Source organism: Mercenaria mercenaria, chromosome 13 (genome assembly GCF_021730395.1).
Source record: "Mercenaria mercenaria strain notata chromosome 13, MADL_Memer_1, whole genome shotgun sequence".
Lineage (NCBI taxonomy): Eukaryota > Metazoa > Mollusca > Bivalvia > Venerida > Veneridae > Mercenaria > Mercenaria mercenaria.
Window position 1 is genome coordinate 31,562,199 of NC_069373.1, and position 19,522 is coordinate 31,581,720.

A 19,522-nucleotide genomic window follows, 5' to 3' on the forward strand; every position below is an offset into this window, starting at 1 on the left:
TGTCTCCTTTTAAGGGCTGCCAGAGCTAAAAATAGAAAAATCCTTTATAAAACTTCTTCTCATGAACCACTTGATGGATCTTCACAAAACTTGGTCTGTAATATCATTACAAGGTCCTCCCCCAAGTTTGTTCTAATTGGGGCACTTAGTCCCTTTAAGGGGCTGCTAGAGCCAAAATTAGAAATACCTTTTAACAACTTCTTCTCATGAATTGCATGAAGGAACTTTGTATGTACCATCATTATAAAGTCCTCTCCCAATTTTTATCTTGGCTATTCGAAGAATATGGAGAGCTATACTACTCACCCTGGCGTCGCTGTCGGCGTTGGTTAAAGTTTTATGAAATGGTAATATCTTTTATGCCATCAAAGATATTTATTAGGACATAGAACATTTTGCTTTTACTCCAAGTTCCAGTATTGATCCGTTAGATAGTTGCATCGTGAATCATGGAGATGCAGTGGATTTTATTATTTGGGTTACTTAATGCATTTAAAGTGACCATGACCCAATCAGGTAAGGAAAGAAACCTATACTAACTGATGTAACAATTAGTCAATATCAGCAAATAAAATTTCATTACAGTGTATAGCTTTACATGGACAATGGACATTGCATCTGGGGTATGCCGCTGGACAGGAAACAGTGTTTGCATTCTGACCAGAATGAATTGTTCAGATTTAAATCCTATATTATTACGTTATTTTGAGCTTGTAATATGTCATGAGAATACAAGGGTGATTCAGTAAATCTTGTCTATAATGGCCGCTCGTAGAAACCATTGAACATAACAACACGGGAGTTTCATGTACTTGACAACAGATGTTTACTCGACTGTGAATTATCAATATCCAGTAACAATGAACTTAGTTATCCTTTCTGGAATTATACACACTCCTTTACAGTGGCTATAATTCAGTACTAAAATGAAACATGAAGGAATAAATGAAATTAGAGCTTACATTAAAGCCCGGGTTTCTTTGTGGTTATCTCCAAAAGAGATATTTTCTATTTGTGTCCTGTCCATGGGAGTTCTGTAGTGACATTTAGAACAGTTTTTATTGGTTTAAAATTGTTTCAAGGGGGTCAAGATAGTCTTCAAGACAGTGACAGTCAGACCAAAAGTCCAAGTGTCTAAGATTGCACCGAAACTGCTGAAGAAACATAACTTGTAATTCCTGGCTGAGTAAACATCAGGCAGGGCTGGTCATTGCAAAAAGAACAAAAAGTTCCTAGAATGCTTATATGCCATTTTCTTCCATTTTACGGGCCCCATTGTACAAATTCCGTACAAAGAGGGTAAATCCTTGCAGGCAAGTTCTTCAAAAAATAAAGTGCTTACAGCTGCCGAAATTATATCAAAATAAACACCTAGGTAAAAGTTTGAAAGGCACACAGGTTATTAATGACAATGCGTCAGCCCCCAAATGTCAAATTGTACAGTCTGGCCTAGAACAACAAAAGGTTATTCAGGCTGGGCAGTGAGCTCCCACCTCATTCTCCTGACCTTAGTTTCTAAAATCTAAAGATTAGCTGCTAAATACCATTATTTCTGCATGTTTTCAGTGTTTCAACAATATACTAAGGGTAGACTACTTAGCAGCATTTAGATTATGGATAGCTAAACTCAAAACTGTGTTTCCGTACAGGGGATGACATGAAAATTGTCTAGACATGATTCTGATAAATAAGGCATACAAAGTCCAGTGGCCGAATTTACTGAATCACCCTCCTATACACTCGTCATAAAATGCAGTGTGTAATTAAACATAGAAAATTTGAACATAGGGAAATCTGTTGTAAAATCATGTTTAGTAATCATTTTTATCATCTTTTCAGATACTGACTTGTGTATTACAAGACATGAATGCGGTAAAGAGTACGACATGGCTAGATATGATTCGGTTTACCTCAAGTATAATGGATATGATTTGGGGACAGACCGATGCTTTGTGGAATTTCTAAATGGAGACTCGAGTGAAAAAGTCATTTGTATATCTGCAGAGAAACTGTCTGTTTACTGCCAAACAAAGTTGGAATATCATGAAGATTATGTGAAGGATTACATAAACCCAGAAGTTAGTATACATTTAAAAACTGAAAAAAATACGGCAAAAATTAACATCTTTACAATATTCTACCTATTCAAAACTTAAGTTTGATGGCAACATTCCTCTTGTAACTTTTTTTTTCACTTATCGCACTGGACATAAATCAGTTTGACCATTTTACATGGAAATGAATTAATGAAATCTGACATAGTGTGACATATTGGATACATTAATTTTAGGTTTAGTTCATACTTAATATGTGAGAAAATAGTTTTAGTTCTTTCTGACAAACTGTCAGAAATATACAAGATACATTTAGGTTCTGAACTTTGAAAACACACCATCAGTTAGAATCACACTGGCTGTACATATTTTGTTCTAGAATATATCTGCTTAGCCCAATAGGGAGAACACTGATCTCTGGATCATGCGGTTTTGAGTTCTATCTCCAGGCAAGGCGTATGTTCTCATTGATGGTTTGATAAAAGATGTTGTGTCTTAAGTCATTTAGTCTCCACTCCTGATTCATGTGGAGAAGTTGGCAGTTACTTGCAGAGAACTGGTTAGTACTGGTACAGAATCAAGAATCACTGGTCAGGATAACTAGTTTGTTCGGTTTATCAGTATACAGACTCCAGTATATGTGATATCAGCTGCTTAGACCCACCGACCTTCTGTAAGCCGGTTGAATGATTCCTAATATCAAGGAATTCTAAATCTCATGAACCGGTTTCCATAATGAATAGATGTCAGCGACCTTAAATATTTCTTCAGAGAGGCTTCGGACGTATTTTGTATTAGCACATACACCTACATGTATGTACATTTGTGTATTTTTATTTTAAGTTTTACTTCACTTGCTCAGCTTTGGACCAAATGGATGCCGATAAATTCTTGACTTACAGCTTAATTTCATACATATAGCTCGCAGTTCACATTCACCATTAATGGATACATTTCTCTGATCAGGGGAGCATAAACTACACCATAGCTGTTTCTTTTTTGTTTTCCATTATTCTAGAAAAGAATAACTTGCGGAGAGTCAGCTCTTGATGAATGGTGCAGCGAAAAGTATACAGATCGTGTATTCATCGTGATTAGGAAGTCTGGTGGGAGTTCATATGATCGTTTTCAGCTACGGCTGTATCGAAAGGAATGTAAGAAAATTACAGTTTGTTTGTCTTTATATGCAGCAAGTTAACTGTACCTGTGCAGATTACTGGAGATTGTGTTAATTGTACACCAAGGATCTGGTGTACAGATTATGATGGCCATCGCTTTTTGTTGTTGATCTCATGTTGAACAATCTGTTCTTCGGTAGACTGTCTGGCTTACAATTGGTTGGGCATACAGCAGCCAGTATTCATATCATGATTGCATTTAGTTAGCAGATAATCCCTATTATTTTTGGATCAGTAGACCATGGTCAAGGTCCCTCTGTACTCGAAACAGAAAGTGGTTTTAAATTAATAGCCCATTGTAAGATCACTGTGACATACTGTAAGCTAGAAAATGCATTTTTAAGCCTAGAACTAGGATAGGCCTTGGCATTGGGCCTTCAGGCGTTGTATGTTAGTTGTCTGTGGTTAGTTAGCATTTAGGAAGATCAAAGTACAAAGAATCTCTCCACCATCCCCCACTACCCCTTTCCCCCGCAAGTTTTGGAGACCTGGTAGGTATGTAGTGTTTGAACTGTCCATCTGTCACTCTTTCTTGTATACTCAATTCCTCCTACAGTTTTCATCCGGCTAAAATGAGAAAAAAAAATTATACATTTTATTGGTATACTTCATCATTATAAAGTGGGCATGCACATAATTCAGGAATTTCATGTCCGATTATTTTTGGAGTTATGGACCATTTTAGGACTTTCAAATATTACAACTACATCAAAACATTTTGTACTCAACTTCACCTGCAGTTTCCATCCAACTGAAATGAGACTTAGTATTCTTTAGCAATATGAAGTGGACATACGCATATTATTGGGATTTCCGTGTCTAATTATTATTTTGTGAGTTAGGGTCATTTTGAGCTTTGAAATGTTACAGCTACATCAGAGGATTGTATACTCGACTTCTCCTACAGGTGCGATCTGGATGAAATGAAAGTCGGTACACATTATCTACCTGATGCGGACATACGCATATTTGTCAGGACTTTCATGTCTGATTTTTTTCCTGGAGTTAAGGCCTTTTTTGACTTTTAAATGCTAAAACTGCACAACTTTGATCGATTCCATCCAAATAAAAAGAAACTTAGTGTACTTCTTCACGTAAAATGGGCAATGCATGCATGTAATGTTGGGACTTTTTTGTTCATTTTTTTTTTTGCGGTCTGGTTGTGGACATCATTTATTATTATATCAACCATTTTCAGGGGGATGATGTGTCATAAAATGTTGACATCATTCTTGTTCAAATCAATAAATGGAAGATATGAGGACTGTGAGCAGTTAAATGTAATAAAAAATATCCTGTTGTCAGCTTAATAAAAAGATATCCTGTATCATTCAGCTATTTTAGGGCCATTAGTGCAAAAGTAGAGGCCATAAAATACTTCAGACTGAAAATTACACGCTCCGGTTACATCAACGCACTATTTCTATGCACATATTTATCTTGCAAACAGTTTTGCATGTCAGCATTGTACATGTATATAAAAATGTCCCTGTACAATGGTCGGCAACAACTGTTCGAAGGTAACACAGTCATTGTTAGTGTAAACTTTGCTAGTATAATTTATGCCATCGCATTGTTGCTGTCAGTCAATCTTAATTGTTTGTTCAATTTTTTATCATCTGTGGTTTTTCAATGTATTTCAGTGGAAGTCTCTGACATGTCTTCTACTACAACCATCTTGCTTGTCGCTCTCCTGCCAGGAATGCTAATTTTGATCATTTGTTTAAGTGCTGTATGCATTGTTTATTGCCGTAAGTCACAAAGACATGATGCGAGGAGAGCACAATATCAAACTACGTCAGGCACTATTACTCTGCAAACAGGTACATGTATCAAGGAAACAGTCTTTATTTTATTCTATACGGACATTCGTTTAGTTCACTTTTAAAACTGGAAAATGTTTCAGGCTTAACATGAAATCTTAGGTTTAAATGGTAATTTTCAATAAATTTTTTTGTTTCGAAAATCTTTTAACAGTCCTTTTACTTTTATTGCATTTAATTAAAGAACAAAACAGAAGATGCTTTTATCATTTATATATTCTTTTTGTTTGGTTATTTAATAATTTGCTAAGTTGTCTTGAATTAGAGAACATATACATATAACCTTTCTGTTTGTGTAAACATACAGAAGTTTATATATAATCAAAGTTTGATAGGATTGTGCACATATTTTGTCCAAATACTCTTCCTAATGTGCATCTAGGTCAAGGTTATTCCACCTCATCGCAGCCAGTAGCTGGATACCAGCCTGTACTGCAGGAAGCTGGATTTCAGCAACTGCCAAGTGGTTATTATATACATCCAATGCAGTCTGCAGTACCAGTCAATCAAAATACCAGTGTGGTTGCAGGAAATCAGCCTCCGGTATCCGCATCAGGTGAGCACTTTTTGATGATCTGTGCATAAACATAAGGCAGGTCAAGTTCACACAAAGGGATAAAAGATTTTACTTCATTTTTTTGTCAGTCTAAAGCTGTTGTGTTTTAGCTTACTTGAGCCCAAAGTATTCTGGGTAAGCTATTTTGATCAGTCATCGTCCGGCATCTGGCTATCTGTTCGTCCACACTTTTCTTCAACGACAACTCCTCTGAAACCATGTGATGGAAGTTGATGAAACTTGGCCAAGGTGTTCCTTGGGTTGTTTTCTTCCAAAATTGTTCAGACCTTTTCACTTGGTTGCAAAATCTTCAAACGACATCTCCAGTTCTAAACCACTAGTCTGATTTTGTAATAATTTTACACAAATGGCCGTAAAAATGTAACCCTTTACCAAAGAAGTATAAAATACATTTATTTTTATAGCTCTTTGCCTTTACCAAGATTATTCAGATTATTACGATTTGTCAAAAAACATGCCCCAAAGGGGTGTGGTCTCTTTTCCCTATATTTATATATAAACTTGAAAAAATCTTCTGGTATGAGACTACTGTCCCGATTTTAAAATATCTTCACTGAAATAGTCCTTGTGTGAACTTTATCCAGGAGGGTTCAAATTATTTCGATTTGTCAAGAAACATGGCCACCAATGGGTGTGGTCATTTTTTCCTTGTATGTATATATTGGAAACTTGAAAAATCGTCTTGTCAGAAACAGCAGGCCTAATTCAAAAACATAATTACATGAATATCCTTTTAGTGGTGCTCTACCAAGACTGTTCAGATTATTCTGAATTGTCAAAAATTTGGCTGCCAGAAGGGCATGGTCATTTTTCCCTATGTATTAATAGTGGAAACTTAAAAAAAATCTTGTATGATTTTAAAATAATTTTATGCAAATGGTCCTTGTGTGACACTCTACCGATATTTTTCAAATGATTTCAGTTCGCCGAAAAACATGTCCGCGAGGGGGGAGGTGGGGCTTGGTCATTTTTCCCTATTTGTATATATCGGAAACTTTAAAAATCTTCTTGTATGAATATGCAGACCCAATTTTAGAATAACTTTACACAAACGTTTCTCGGGTAACCCTTTATGCAGATTGTACAAATTATTCTCTTTCATCAAAAAAAAAGAACATGGTTGCCTGGGGTTTAGTCACTTTTCTCATGGTATAATTTGTCCCCCAGTGTCTTACCTCATCTCCCCGTCCCCCACACACATCAGACTGCTAAAGTAAGCAATGTAACTCAGGTTAGCGATCTAGGGCCATCATGGCTCTCTTGTTTTGTATACTGAGATGGATATACAAATAACATGTCACAAACAGATATATCAAGTTTAAGACTTAGACCCCTACCTGAAAGTCACACTTTAATGTCATTTTTGTGCTCCCCGAAAGGCGAACATAAAGTTGCCGCTTTGTCCTTCCTTCCGTCCGTCCAAGCAACTTAAAAGATAGAGAAGGTCATCTAACTGTAAAGGGAACACAAGAGAACAATAAATTCAATCCGTTAACAGTAGGTTATATGGCCAGGGTCCCCTATATAACAACAGAAAATAACAAAAGAAATGGCCTTCTGTATCATTTCGGTGGCACATCCGTCCATCACTCTTTTGTCCGGAGTATAACTTGAAAAGTATTAATGGCATTTGATTGAAAATTCACATAATCATAGAGGCCATTGAGACAAAGTTCAGTGTCAAAGAACCACACAATTTACCGTACCTATTTTTTGAATTATCCCCTTTTATTCAATTTTCTTTTTATTATCTCCATTTTTAGCTCACTGTTCAAAGAATAGTAGAGCTATTGGATTCGCCCGTTAGTCGGCGTCGCCGTCCCGATTTGTTTAAGATTTTGAATGTAAGCTGGTATCTCAGTAGCCACTTGTGGGAATGGATTGAAACTTCACACACTTATTCACTGTGATAAACTGACTAACACTGCACAGGTTCCATAACTCCTTTTTGCTTTTTTACAAAATTATGCCCCTTTTTCGACTTAGAAATTTTTGGTTAAGGTTTTGTATGTAAGCTGGTATCTCAGTACTCACTAATGGGAATGGATTGAAACTTCACACACTTGTTCACTGTCATGATATGACATGCACTAATCAGGTCCTATAATTCTACTTTGTTTTTTGTTTTCAAAATTATGCCCCTTTTTCCACTTAGCAGTTTTTGGTTAAGTTTTGGTATGTCAGCTGGTATCTCAGTATCCATAATGGGAATGGATTGAAACTTCACACACTTGTTCACTGTCATGATGTGACATGCATTGTGCAGGTCCCATAACTCTACTTTGCATTTTTAGCTCATCTGATTTTTTGAAAAAAAATGATGAGTTATTGTCATCACTTGAGCGGTTGTCGGCGTCGGCGTTTGCGTAGGCGTTGCCTGGTTAAGTTTTATGTTTAGGTCAGCTTTTCTCCTAAACTATCAAAGCTATTGCTTTGAAACTTGGAATACTTGTTCACCATCATAAGCTGACCCTGTATAGCAAGAAACATAACTCCATCTTGCTTTTTGCAAGATTTATGGCCCCTTTTGTACTTAGAAAATATCAGATTTCTTGGTTAAGTTTTATGTTTAGGTCAACTTTTCTCCTAAACTATCAAAGCTATTGCTTTGAAACTTGGAATACTTGTTCACCATCATAAGCAGACCCTGTACATCAAGAAACATAACTCCATCTTGCTTTTTGCAAGAATTATTGCCCCTTTTGGACTTAGAAAATCAGTTTCCTTGGTTAAGTTTTATGTTTAGGTCAGCTTTTCTCCTAAACTATCAAAGCTATTGCTTTGAAACTTGGAATACTTGTTCACCATCATAAGCTGACCCTGTACAGCAAGAAACATAACTCCATCCTGCTTTTTGCAAGATTTATGGCCCCTTTTGGACTTAGAAAATATCAGATATTTTGGTTAAGTTTTATGTTTAGGTCAACTTTTTCTCTTAAACTATCAAAGCTATTCCTTTGAAACTTGCAACACTTGTTCACCATCATAAGCTGACCCTGTACAGCAAGCAACATAACTCCATCCTGCTTTTTGCAATAATTATTGCCCCTTTTGGACTTAGAAAATCATTTTCTTGGTTGAGTATTATGTTTAAGGCCACTTTTCTCATAAACTATCAAAGCTATTGCTTTAAAACTTGCAACAGTTTTTCACCATCATAAGTGGACACTGTACATCAAGAAACATAACTCTATTCTGCTTTTTGCAAGAATGATGGCCCTTTTTAGACTTAGAAAATCATGGGTAGGACAATATTTCTATTATACAAAAAAAATCAGATGAGCGTCAGCACCCGCAAGGCGGTGCTCTTGTTTTAAAATTATGCCCCTTTTTCGACTTAGCAGTTTTTGGTTAAGTTTTTGTATGTAAGCTGGTATCTCAGTATCCACTAAAGGGAAATGATTGAAACTTCACACACTTGTTCACTGTCATGATATGGCATGCAGTGCAAAAGTTCAATAACTCTGCTTTGCATTTTTACAAAATTATGCCCCTTTTTCAACTAAGCAGTTTTTGGATAAATTCTTGTATGTAAGCTGGTTTCTCAGTACCCACTAACGGGAATGGATTGAAACTTCACACACTTGTCCACACTGTCATGAGCTGATCAGCACTGTGCAGGTTCCATAACCCTGTTTTACATTTTTACAAAATTATGCCCCTTTTTCGACTTTGTTTTCATTCAATTGACAAGGCTGTTGAATAGTCGAGCGTTGCTGTCCTCCGACAGCTCTTGTTTTGGTTTCTAATATAGTCCGTATTATTTGACCTGGCGGGGCGTAGTTGATCTCTGACATATGAACATGATGGTAATCTCCAAAAACCAGCAAAATAGGTAGAGCAATATAATTGTTTTATTCCGTAATCTTCGGTAACCAATAACTAAAATTTAACGCTACATTGCTTACATGTACTACATACCCTGCACAAAAATGTAGTGGACCGTTGCGAAACAACGCCCCGCCAGGTAAATAAAATGCACTATACGTTATTCCCAATATCGGGACAAGCACATGCATCGAGGAGCATCATTCTGTTTTACCGATTCCTTGTTCTTGGCTGGTCGCTGCCTTTTTCAACTCATATGAGGATGGGCACGAGCTTTCACCATCAAAAGATGTATTTTCCAGTCAGTAAAGGTGAAATAAATATTTACTGGCCAGTCAATAACTTCTGTATATGTGTTCTATTGTCATGGTGCCGTTACTCTCTTGACTCGCACCTTTGTATCCTAACATCACATAGCGAAAGCATCCACGTCCTATAGACACCATTTTAGCTCACCTGAGCAATGCTCAGGTGAGTTTTTCTGATCGCTCGATGTCTGTCGTCTGTCTGTCTGTCAACATTTAGCTTGTGTATGCGATAGATGCTGTATTTTTCAACTGATCTTCATGAAATTTGGTCAGAATGATTACCTTGATGAAATCTAGGCCAAGTTCGAAAATGGGTCATCTAGGGTCAAAAACTAGGTCACTAGGTCAAATCAAAGAAAAACCTTGTGTATGCGGTAGAGGCTGTATTTTTCAATTAACCTTCATGAATATTGGTCAGAATGATAACACTGATGAAGTCTAGGCCGAGTTCGAAAATGGGTCATCTCTGGTCAAAAACTAGGCCACTAGGTCAAATCAAAGAAAAACCTTGTGTATGCGATAGAGGCTGTATTTTTCAATTAAGCTTCATGAATACTGGTCAGGATGATAACCTTGATGAAGTCTAGGCCGAGTTCGAAAATGGGTCATCTTGGGTCAAAAACTAGGTCACTAGGTCAAATCAAAGAAAAACCTTGTGTATACGATAGAGGCTGTATTTTTTAATTAATCTTCATGAATATTGGTCAGAATGATAACCTTGAAGAAATCTAGGCCGAGTTCGAAAATGGGTCAACTCAGGGCAAAAACTAGGTCACTAGGTCAAATCAAAGAAAAACCTTGTGTATGCGATAGAGGCTGTATTTTTCAATTGATCTTCATGAATATTGGTCAGAATGATAACATTGATGAAGTCTAGGCCGAGTTCGAAAATGGGTCATCTCGGGTCAAAAACTAGGTCACTAGGTCAAATCAAAGAAAAACCTTGTGTATGTAATAGAGGCTGTATTTTTCAATTGATCTTCATGACATTTGGTCAGAACGATTGCATTGATAAAATCTAGGTCAAGTTTGAATATGGGTCATCTAGGGTCAAAAAGTAGGTCACTAGGTCAAATCTAAGAAAAACCTTGTGAATGCGATAGAGGCTATATTTTTCAATTGATCTTCCTGAAATTAAGTCAGAATGATTGCCTTGATGAAATCTAGGTCAAGTTTGAATATGGGTCATCTGAGGTCAAAAACTAGGTCACTAGGTCAAATTAAAGAAAAATCTTATGTATGCGATAGAGGCTGTATTTTTCAATTGATATTCATGAAATTTCCTCAGAATGATTGCCTTGATAAAATCTACGTTGAGTTTGATTATGGGTCATTGGACTCAAAAAGTAGGTCACTAGGTCAAATCAAAGAAAAATCTTATGTATGCGATAGAGGCTGTATTTTTCAATTAATCTTCATGAAATTTGGTCAGAATGATTGCTATGATGTAATCTAGGTCAAGTTCAATTATGGATCATCTGGGTCAAAAAGTAGGTCACTAGGTTAAATCAAAGAAAAATCTTGTGTATGCGATAGAGGCTGTATTTTTCAACTGATCTTCATGAAATTTTGTCAGAATGATAGCCTTGATGAAATTTAGGTCAAGTTCGAATATGGGTCATCTGGGTTTACAAACTAGGTCACTAAGTCAAATCAAGGGAAAACCGTGTGTATGCAGTAGGGACTGCATTTTACACTGGATTTCATAAAATTTGGTCAGAATGGTTGGCTTGATGAAATCTAGGTCAAGTTCGAATATGGGTAGTCTGGGGTCAAAAACTAGGTCACTAGGTCAAATCTAAGAAAATACTTATTTATACTCAAGATTTTTTGCTCCAATTTTAATAATTGGTCAGAATATTTTTTTCCATGAAATCATTAGGTCAAACATGTTTACACAATTATGGTGTGTTATGGTGTGTTTCTCAGGTGAGCGACCTAGGGCCATCTTGGCCCTCTTGTTTAGTTTCATTTTAGTTTATGACAGCTTTGAATTTAACTAAACTATAATTATGCATAAAATGAGAATCGAACCTCCAAAAATATTCTTTTAAACATAGAATGTATCATTCATAAATGTAGCAGACGAAGTCTTTTTTTCGTGAAATGAAGTTGTTAATTTGCTGTCAGATTAGTGTCTGAAGCCCACTTAGACATTTTGTTTGTTTAGCTCACCAGAGCACGAAGTGCTCAAGGTGAGCTATTGTGACCGGTCATTGTGCGGTGTCCGTCGTCAGTCGTCGGGGGTCCATCAACATTTGCCTTGTGAACACTCTAGAGTCGACATTTGTGACCTAATCGTTTTGAAACTTGGTCAGAATGTTAGTCTTGATGATCTCTAGGTCAAGTTTGAAACTGAGTTATGTGGGGTCAAAAACTAGGTCAGTAGGTCAGATCAAAGGAAAAGCTTGTGAACACTCTAGAGACCACATTTGTCACCCACTCTCTATGAAACTTGGTCAGAATGTTAGTCTTGATGATCTTTAAATCAAGTACGAAACTGGGTCATGTAGGGTTAAAAACTAGGCCAGTAGGTCAGATCAAAGGAAAAGCTTACTAGAGACCACATTTGTGACCTAATCTTTATGAAACTTGGTCAGAATGTTGGTCTTGATGATCTCTAGGTCAAGTTCGAATCTGGGTCATGTGGGATCAAAAACTAGGTCAGTAAATAAGATCAAAGGAATAGCTTGTGAACACTCTAGAGACCACATTTGCGCCTCAATCTTTATGAAACTTGATCAGAATGTTAATATTGATGATCTCTAGGTCAAGTTTGAATCTGGGTCATGTTGGGTCAAACACTAGGTCAGTAGTTCAGATCAATGGAAAAGCTTGTGAACACTCTAGAGACCACATTTGTGACCCAATCTTTATGAAACTTGGTCAGAATGTTAGTCTTGATGATCTCTAGGTCAAGTTCAAAACTTGGTCATGTGGGATTAAAAACTAGGTCACCTGGTCAAATCAGAGGAGAAGCTTGTGAACACTCTAGAGGCCAAAGTTGTGACCCAATATATATGAAACATAGGTAGAAAGTTTGGCTTGATGATTTCTAGGTCAAGTTTGAATCTGGGTCATGTGGGGTAAAAAGCCAGGTAACCTTGTCAAATCAAAGGAAAAGCTTGTGAACACTTTCAAGGCCACCTTTGTGACTCAATCTTTATGAAACTGGGTCAGAATGTTTGTCTTAATCATTTCTAGGTCAAGTTTGAATGTGGATCATGTGGGATAAAAAAACTAGGTCACTAGGCCAGATCAAAGGAAAATATTTTCAGTACTTAGAGACCACATTTTAAGTTTGAAACTCATGAGAATTAGTCAGAATGTTTGTTTTGATAATCTATAGGTTAAGTTCGAATCTGGGTCATGTGGGGTCAAAAACTAGGTCACCGGTCAAATCAAAGGAAAAGCTTTTGAACACTCTAGAGGCCACAGTTGTAACCAATCTTTATGAAGTTTGGTCAGAATGTTTGTTATACGCCCGAAGGGGCGTATTATGTTATGGTCCCGGTGTCCGTCTGTCCGTCCGTCCGTTAGCAATTTCGTGTCCGCTCTGTAACTCTTGAACCCCTTGAAGGATTTCAAAGAAACTTGACACAAATGTTCATTACACCCAGACGACGTGCAGAGCGCATGTTTTGGATGTGTCATTTCAAGGTCAAGGTCACACTTAGGGGTCAAAGGCTATATGAGTGTGTTTCGTGCCCGCTCTGTAACTCTTGAACTGCTTGAAGGATTTCAAAGAAACTTGGCATAAATGTTCACCACACTGAGACGACGTGCAGAGCACTTGTTTCGGATGACTAGCTTCAAGGTCAGTGTCACACTTGGGAGTGAAAGGTCATATGAGTATGTTTTGTGTCCGCTCTGTAACTCTTGAACTGCTTGAATGATTTCAAAGAAACTTGGCACAAATGTTAACCGCACTGAGGTGACGTGCAGAGCGCATGTTTTGGATGACTTGCTTCAAAGTCAAGGTCACACTTAGGGGTCAAAAGTCATTTATGACTTTGCTTTGTGTATATTGCTCTGCATTGCAGTGCTCTTGATTTTATTTGGCAGATCCCTTTTTGTTCTCTTACAATATTTTTTTTTAATTACTTCCCTGTTTTGTTACTATAAATAGCTTATTTTGAAACTTTTTTATTATTGGCCGTAGGGAAAAACCGAGACCACTTTTCTGTGGTACAACATGGATGGTACATCCAATTTTTAGATGTATTTTGACATAACTTTACCTGGAAAGAATTGTTTTGTGGACTCGGAAATCATTTTTTTTTTTTGAATTTCTTCTTTTTTGTCGTTCCTGTCCTTTGGGCTTCAACAGTCAAGTTCTTTAGATTTTGCTTCCATCCGCTGAGGTAACCCTTCGGGCGTATATTGCCCCGCTAGGCGGCGCTCTTGTCTTGATGATCTTTAGGTCAAGTTCAACTCTTGGTCATGTGGGGTCAAAAACTAGGTCAGTAGGCCAGATCGACTCTGGTGAGCATTATCATGGCCCTCTTGTTTCAGTTACCGAGTCCACCACCTTGTCAGTTTGGTAGTATTTGATTCAAACGTTTCTAGTCTTATTATTCATATTTATATTGTTTCTGTTACAGCTCCACCAATACATCGAGAAAGTACAGCCCCACCTCGATATGACAGTTTGTTTCCAGAAAAGTAGTACTGCTTATATTAAAGTGCTTGAAGTGCTCTTTATCATACAAGTCATTCATTGCAACCAGTATTTGATATGCTAATAGTCTCTACTTTGTTTCGCCGTCACATTTGATAACCCTGTGTTTGACTGAGTTCTGTGCCACGACATCTCTTAGTCGCTTTCTTGATGATTGAATGCAAGCTCTTATAAGGGTGATTTACTTGTTGTGTTAAAGGCATTTACAAGAAATTCATATGAGCCGTGTCGTGGGAAAACCAACATAGTGGCTTTGCGACCAGCATGGATCCAGACCACCCTGCGCATCCGCGCAGTCTGGTCAGGATGCATGCTGTTTGGTAACTGTTTCTCTAATTGCAGTAGGCTTTAAAAGCGAACAGCATGGATCCTGACCAGACTGCGCAGATGCTCAGGCTGGTCTGGATCCATGCTGGTCGCAAACCCACTATGTGGTTTTGTCATGGCGCGGCTCATTTTTAAAAAATGTATGAGGTTTGCTTTATGTAAAATCAGGATGTAGAAGAACATAACAGATATTCGATTCGGCCATATCCGGCAACGTTAACATTCTGTTTCTTGCCAGCAAAGTACTTAATAGTTTTGTGGAGGGGAGAGTAATTTACTTTCAACTTGGCCTGCGAAGTAAGATTATAACATTAAGAAAAACTTATGTAAAATCTGAAATTAACAGAAAGTAACATTGCATCCAAAAAATCCATTCTTTGATATCATTCAACAGACTCTCTTACCTACAGGATACCCCAACCGGAAAAATAGATTTATTTTAGTTTTCTTACAACAATACATTTGTAATAAAATTAATTTAAAGAAATCATTTCAATTTTTGGAACTCACACTAATAGATGGTCACTATTTAATATGAGTGGTCTGGTATCTAGAGTTAACTTATGGAAGACTTTGTAACAAGTGGATCATCTTTTCAACGCGTTCACATCATTCTTTTATACAGGACCAAAGCCTTGTTATACAGGTAAAGCTTGCTATTATAAGTCCCAACTGGTTGAAAACCAGTTTCAAGGACTATAGGAATGCACTTTTTCCGTCCGCCATTCTGTCCGTCTTTCCGTCACCTAGAACCTTAGCTTAAAAGTCAAGGTCACACTGAGATCAAAGGTCAATAGGATTTTTTCCATGCCGGTCTATAACTTTGTCATGCAAAACAGGACTTAAATATCAGTTGGCACAAATATTCCCCTGCATGAGACAACGTGTCATGCGGAAAACGCGGGCCCTTAGCTGGAAGGTCAAGGTCAGAGTTAGAGGTCAAAGGTCAAATTCAAGAATGACTTTGTCCGGAGCATTTCTTCTTATGCATGGAGAGATTTTGATGTTACTTGGCACAGATGTTCACTACCAGGAGTCATCCTTGTATTTAGAATAACTTCCCTTTGTTGTTACCATAAATAGCTTATATTTTAACTTTTTTATTACTGGACGTAGGAAAAAAACTGCAGGGCTTTTCATCCTTGTATAATAGTGGCCTATATCAGGCCACTTCCCAATCCAAAAATGTACTATTTTTTCCCAACTGTGGCAGAGATATTTCCCAAAATGCATGGTAAGATTTCCCAAAGTCAAGGGTATTGTCAAAGAAATCTGATTACAAATCTCATTAGAAATAGCCCCTGGTCCAGTATGTGTTTACGCATAGTCAATCTTTATTTCAGTCTTTAGTGCAATACAACTACCTAAAATAACAGAACAACAAGACACAATAATAAAGTTTAAATCATGTAACTCCTCAATTGAATATATCATAGTAAAGAATCGAGATTAATGACCTGAATATGCATCATCTAAAAATAGACTCCCACCAAAAAAAATTTACGTAATGAAATTATCCCAGGTCACGTGATTATTTTAGCTTCCAACATTCCAGATTTGCAAGTGCTTTCTTTTGCATACTTTTTTACTCTTCCTGATTTGTTTTTCGACTTTGTGTCAAGTGTACAGGTACTCGCTGGTGTAGTCGCATGATGAAAACATCCGGAATTGAAATACAGACTGCAAGACAAATGCTTCCAAATAGCATAATGTGTACTGCACTTGCATATTTTTAAAAAAAAAACCTTTGGATTATGATAAAACTGTTAATACTTAGATTAGTTCTTAAATAGTTCAGTTTGTACCAAAAATGACAGAACATATTTTTCTCATTGCATTATTAAACATTTGTAACATTATGCTGAATCAATATCCCTTAAAAAGAATATTTTATATGCGCTATAGAATTTTAGGAACCTTTTGGTAACCTAAATCTTGTATTTATAGATGTTGTATCAACAACTGTAGATTTTTGTATATCATGCAAATTTTAATCCAAGTGTTTTGTAATAACATATTGACTATATAGCACACTATTGTTTATACGCCATGATTGACAGATATCAGTTCATTATGTTATTCTGCAGAGAAAATTTGTATTGCATGGCAAAACTTCATTCACTTGTTTTGTCGAAATTATGCAGCTTTTTGCAATTTTCAACGTGTATTCTCTGCTAGTTTCAATTTGGGACAATAGGTTTGCCCAACGTCCGTCTATATGGCTCCTCTGAATATTTCAAAAGTGAAAAAATAAGACTATCATGAGATTGTTCCTCTTATTTAATTGTAAACTCAGGACCACAGTTGCCATTTCTATGGGGAAAAAATAGTTAGAATTCTTTCGTACCCCTTCACCTGCTATGAATGTATGTATTTTGAAGGTGGCTTCTCCTGTCCAAATGGGATATATTTTGACTGAGATATATTTTTGGTAATTAAAGACTCCAGAAATAGACTGAATGTGTACACTGAAGAACTTCAGTTTGGATTGATGGATTTAACCGAAACGTTACATACAAGTAGCTTGATAGCCTGGCTCCCTGGTTATTTTTTTATATAAATACTGCAAGCAAAATAAGAAAATCTTTAGCCTCTAAAATAGCACATTTTACCTGATGGCTGACCCGTACCTATGTTCAGAGCCAGGGGTAATAAAAAAAGTCAATGAAGAAACAACCTGCTGGAGTTACTTCCCTCTTAATGAATAAACATATATATGTAGAACAAACATAGGGACGGGAGCCAGTCTAGTAGCTTATATAAATATAAGCTTTGGCTTGGTGTCTTTACGAAGTAACAAAGAGTTATGGCTCTTCAATAAACTTGTATTAAATTGTGTCCCACAGTGCTCATAAAGTATGTGACCAGTATGCATCAAATTTTACAAACATAATAATTGTTTCATTAACAAATATTACCTTGTGAACAGGGATTTGTGATTTTCTAACTACTTATATACATAAATACATTGTATAAGCTGCTGGAACTAGTCATTAAAAATATATAGAAGATACCAGTCTGTTTCGGAATTCCGATTTGTTTGATGAATATGCATAAGTCTTGTATAACTGGAGACACACCTCTCTAAAACAAATAATTGTTGCTTTGTCAACAAATTACGTATGGACATGCACTACAGTGACAGTTGTGGAGGATGCAGATTCATCCTTTCTTATCACTTTCTTATGTTATCCCATATTGTTTCTCAGAGTTCAAGGACAATTCCTACCTCAATTATTCAGTTATGCCTTTCATTTTGTTTATCCGTACTGTTCATTAAAAGACATGACCACCCATTCTTCTCTGTAACCCACTTTTGTCTTTTGGCAAATATGTGGCAAACAGTCAAGCCCACGTTCCTTCTGAAATTTAACATTGATGATGGTACAGATTACTGTTGTGTTGATAAACACCCCTTTTAATAAAAAAGTGTACATAGTGAAGGAGGCATGGTTGTCCTATAACTTTTACTCTTCATATGCAAGCTCTTTTTGCTAGCAACACTGTAATGTAATATACTGAAATAATTTTATCCGTTTTAAAAGAAGTATACATATTTTGTTTGGCCCGCCCGCTTAGCTCAGTAGGTAAGAGCGTTGGTCTACGGATCGCGGGGTCGCGAGTTCGATCCTCGGGCGGGGCGTATGTTCTCCGTGACTATTTGATAAACGACATTGTGTCTGAAATCATTAGTCCTCCACCTCTGATAATTCATGTGGGAAAGTTGGCAGTTACTTGCGGAGAACAGGTTTGTACTGGTACAGAATCCAGGAACACTGGTTAGGTTAACTGCCCGCCGTTACATGACTGAAATACTGTTGAAAAACGGCGTTAAAACCAAAACAAAACAACAAAAAAAACATAATTTGTTTGAAAAAATGTTTACCTAAATGATATACGTTGTATTTGGCAATAATGCTCAAGTTCAGTGTTATGGCATACTGAATGACATGCAGTATTTATATTTAATTATTTTCAGCACCCCTTGACCTTGAAATTATTCTTGAAAACAATCACATTTATTTTGAATACAAAAGTTGACGTTATACATCTCTTTATTTTCTGATTTTGATTTTTTTGATGAACATAGATTTTATTGTTAGATTGTTTACCTGTAAGGTATCCTTTACTGTCATTGGGTTGTTTTACACAATTTTTAAGCTTATACATTTCTACATTTACATTGTTTATATTTGATGATATTAAAAACCCATTTAAAATGTGTCTATACTTTGTTTCTCTTTCACATGTCCTTGAAAACTCAAAGCCTGTTTGAAGTCAGATTAACAAGTCTGTTTCTAACTTGTACACTTTTACATTTGCATTTTTTACTTGTCTCATTATTGAAAAAAAAGCAACGGGGTATTGTCGTCACTTGATTGTGACGTTTATGAAAAGTATACGAGGTATTGTCGTCGCTTGATCGTCGACGTCAGCGTTGGTAAAATTATGTCTCCTGTCCTCTACTGACTTCTTGCCTATACGACTATGCATTGGGGGAGACATGCGCTACAAAAGCATCTTCTAGTTTTTTCTTTAGGTCCACTTTTTTTTCAAAAACCGTAATAACTATAGTTTGAAACTTTGCACATATGTTTATCATCATTATATGTGTAAGTAGACCAAGACTCATAACTTAACATGCATTTTGTCAGAATAATGGCCCTTTTTGTATTTAGAACATTTGAATTTCTTGGTTACTTTAAGGTCCACTTAACTTGAATGCTACAAAAACATTAGTTTTGA

The 19,522-nt window shown here is 36.6% G+C and overlaps 1 protein-coding gene across 1 annotated transcript; it reads left to right on the forward strand.

Annotated features, from left to right (window-relative positions):
- Positions 1-409: 409 nt before the first annotated feature.
- LOC128546130 (uncharacterized) lies at positions 410-18,661 on the forward strand. The gene is made up of 6 exons (XM_053521456.1): positions 410-516; positions 1,840-2,078; positions 3,073-3,208; positions 4,876-5,055; positions 5,438-5,611; positions 14,373-18,661. Exons 1-6 carry the CDS (start codon positions 450-452, stop codon positions 14,435-14,437), a joined length of 861 nt encoding a protein of 286 aa, XP_053377431.1. The 5' UTR covers positions 410-449; the 3' UTR covers positions 14,438-18,661.
- Positions 18,662-19,522: the final 861 nt, after the last annotated feature.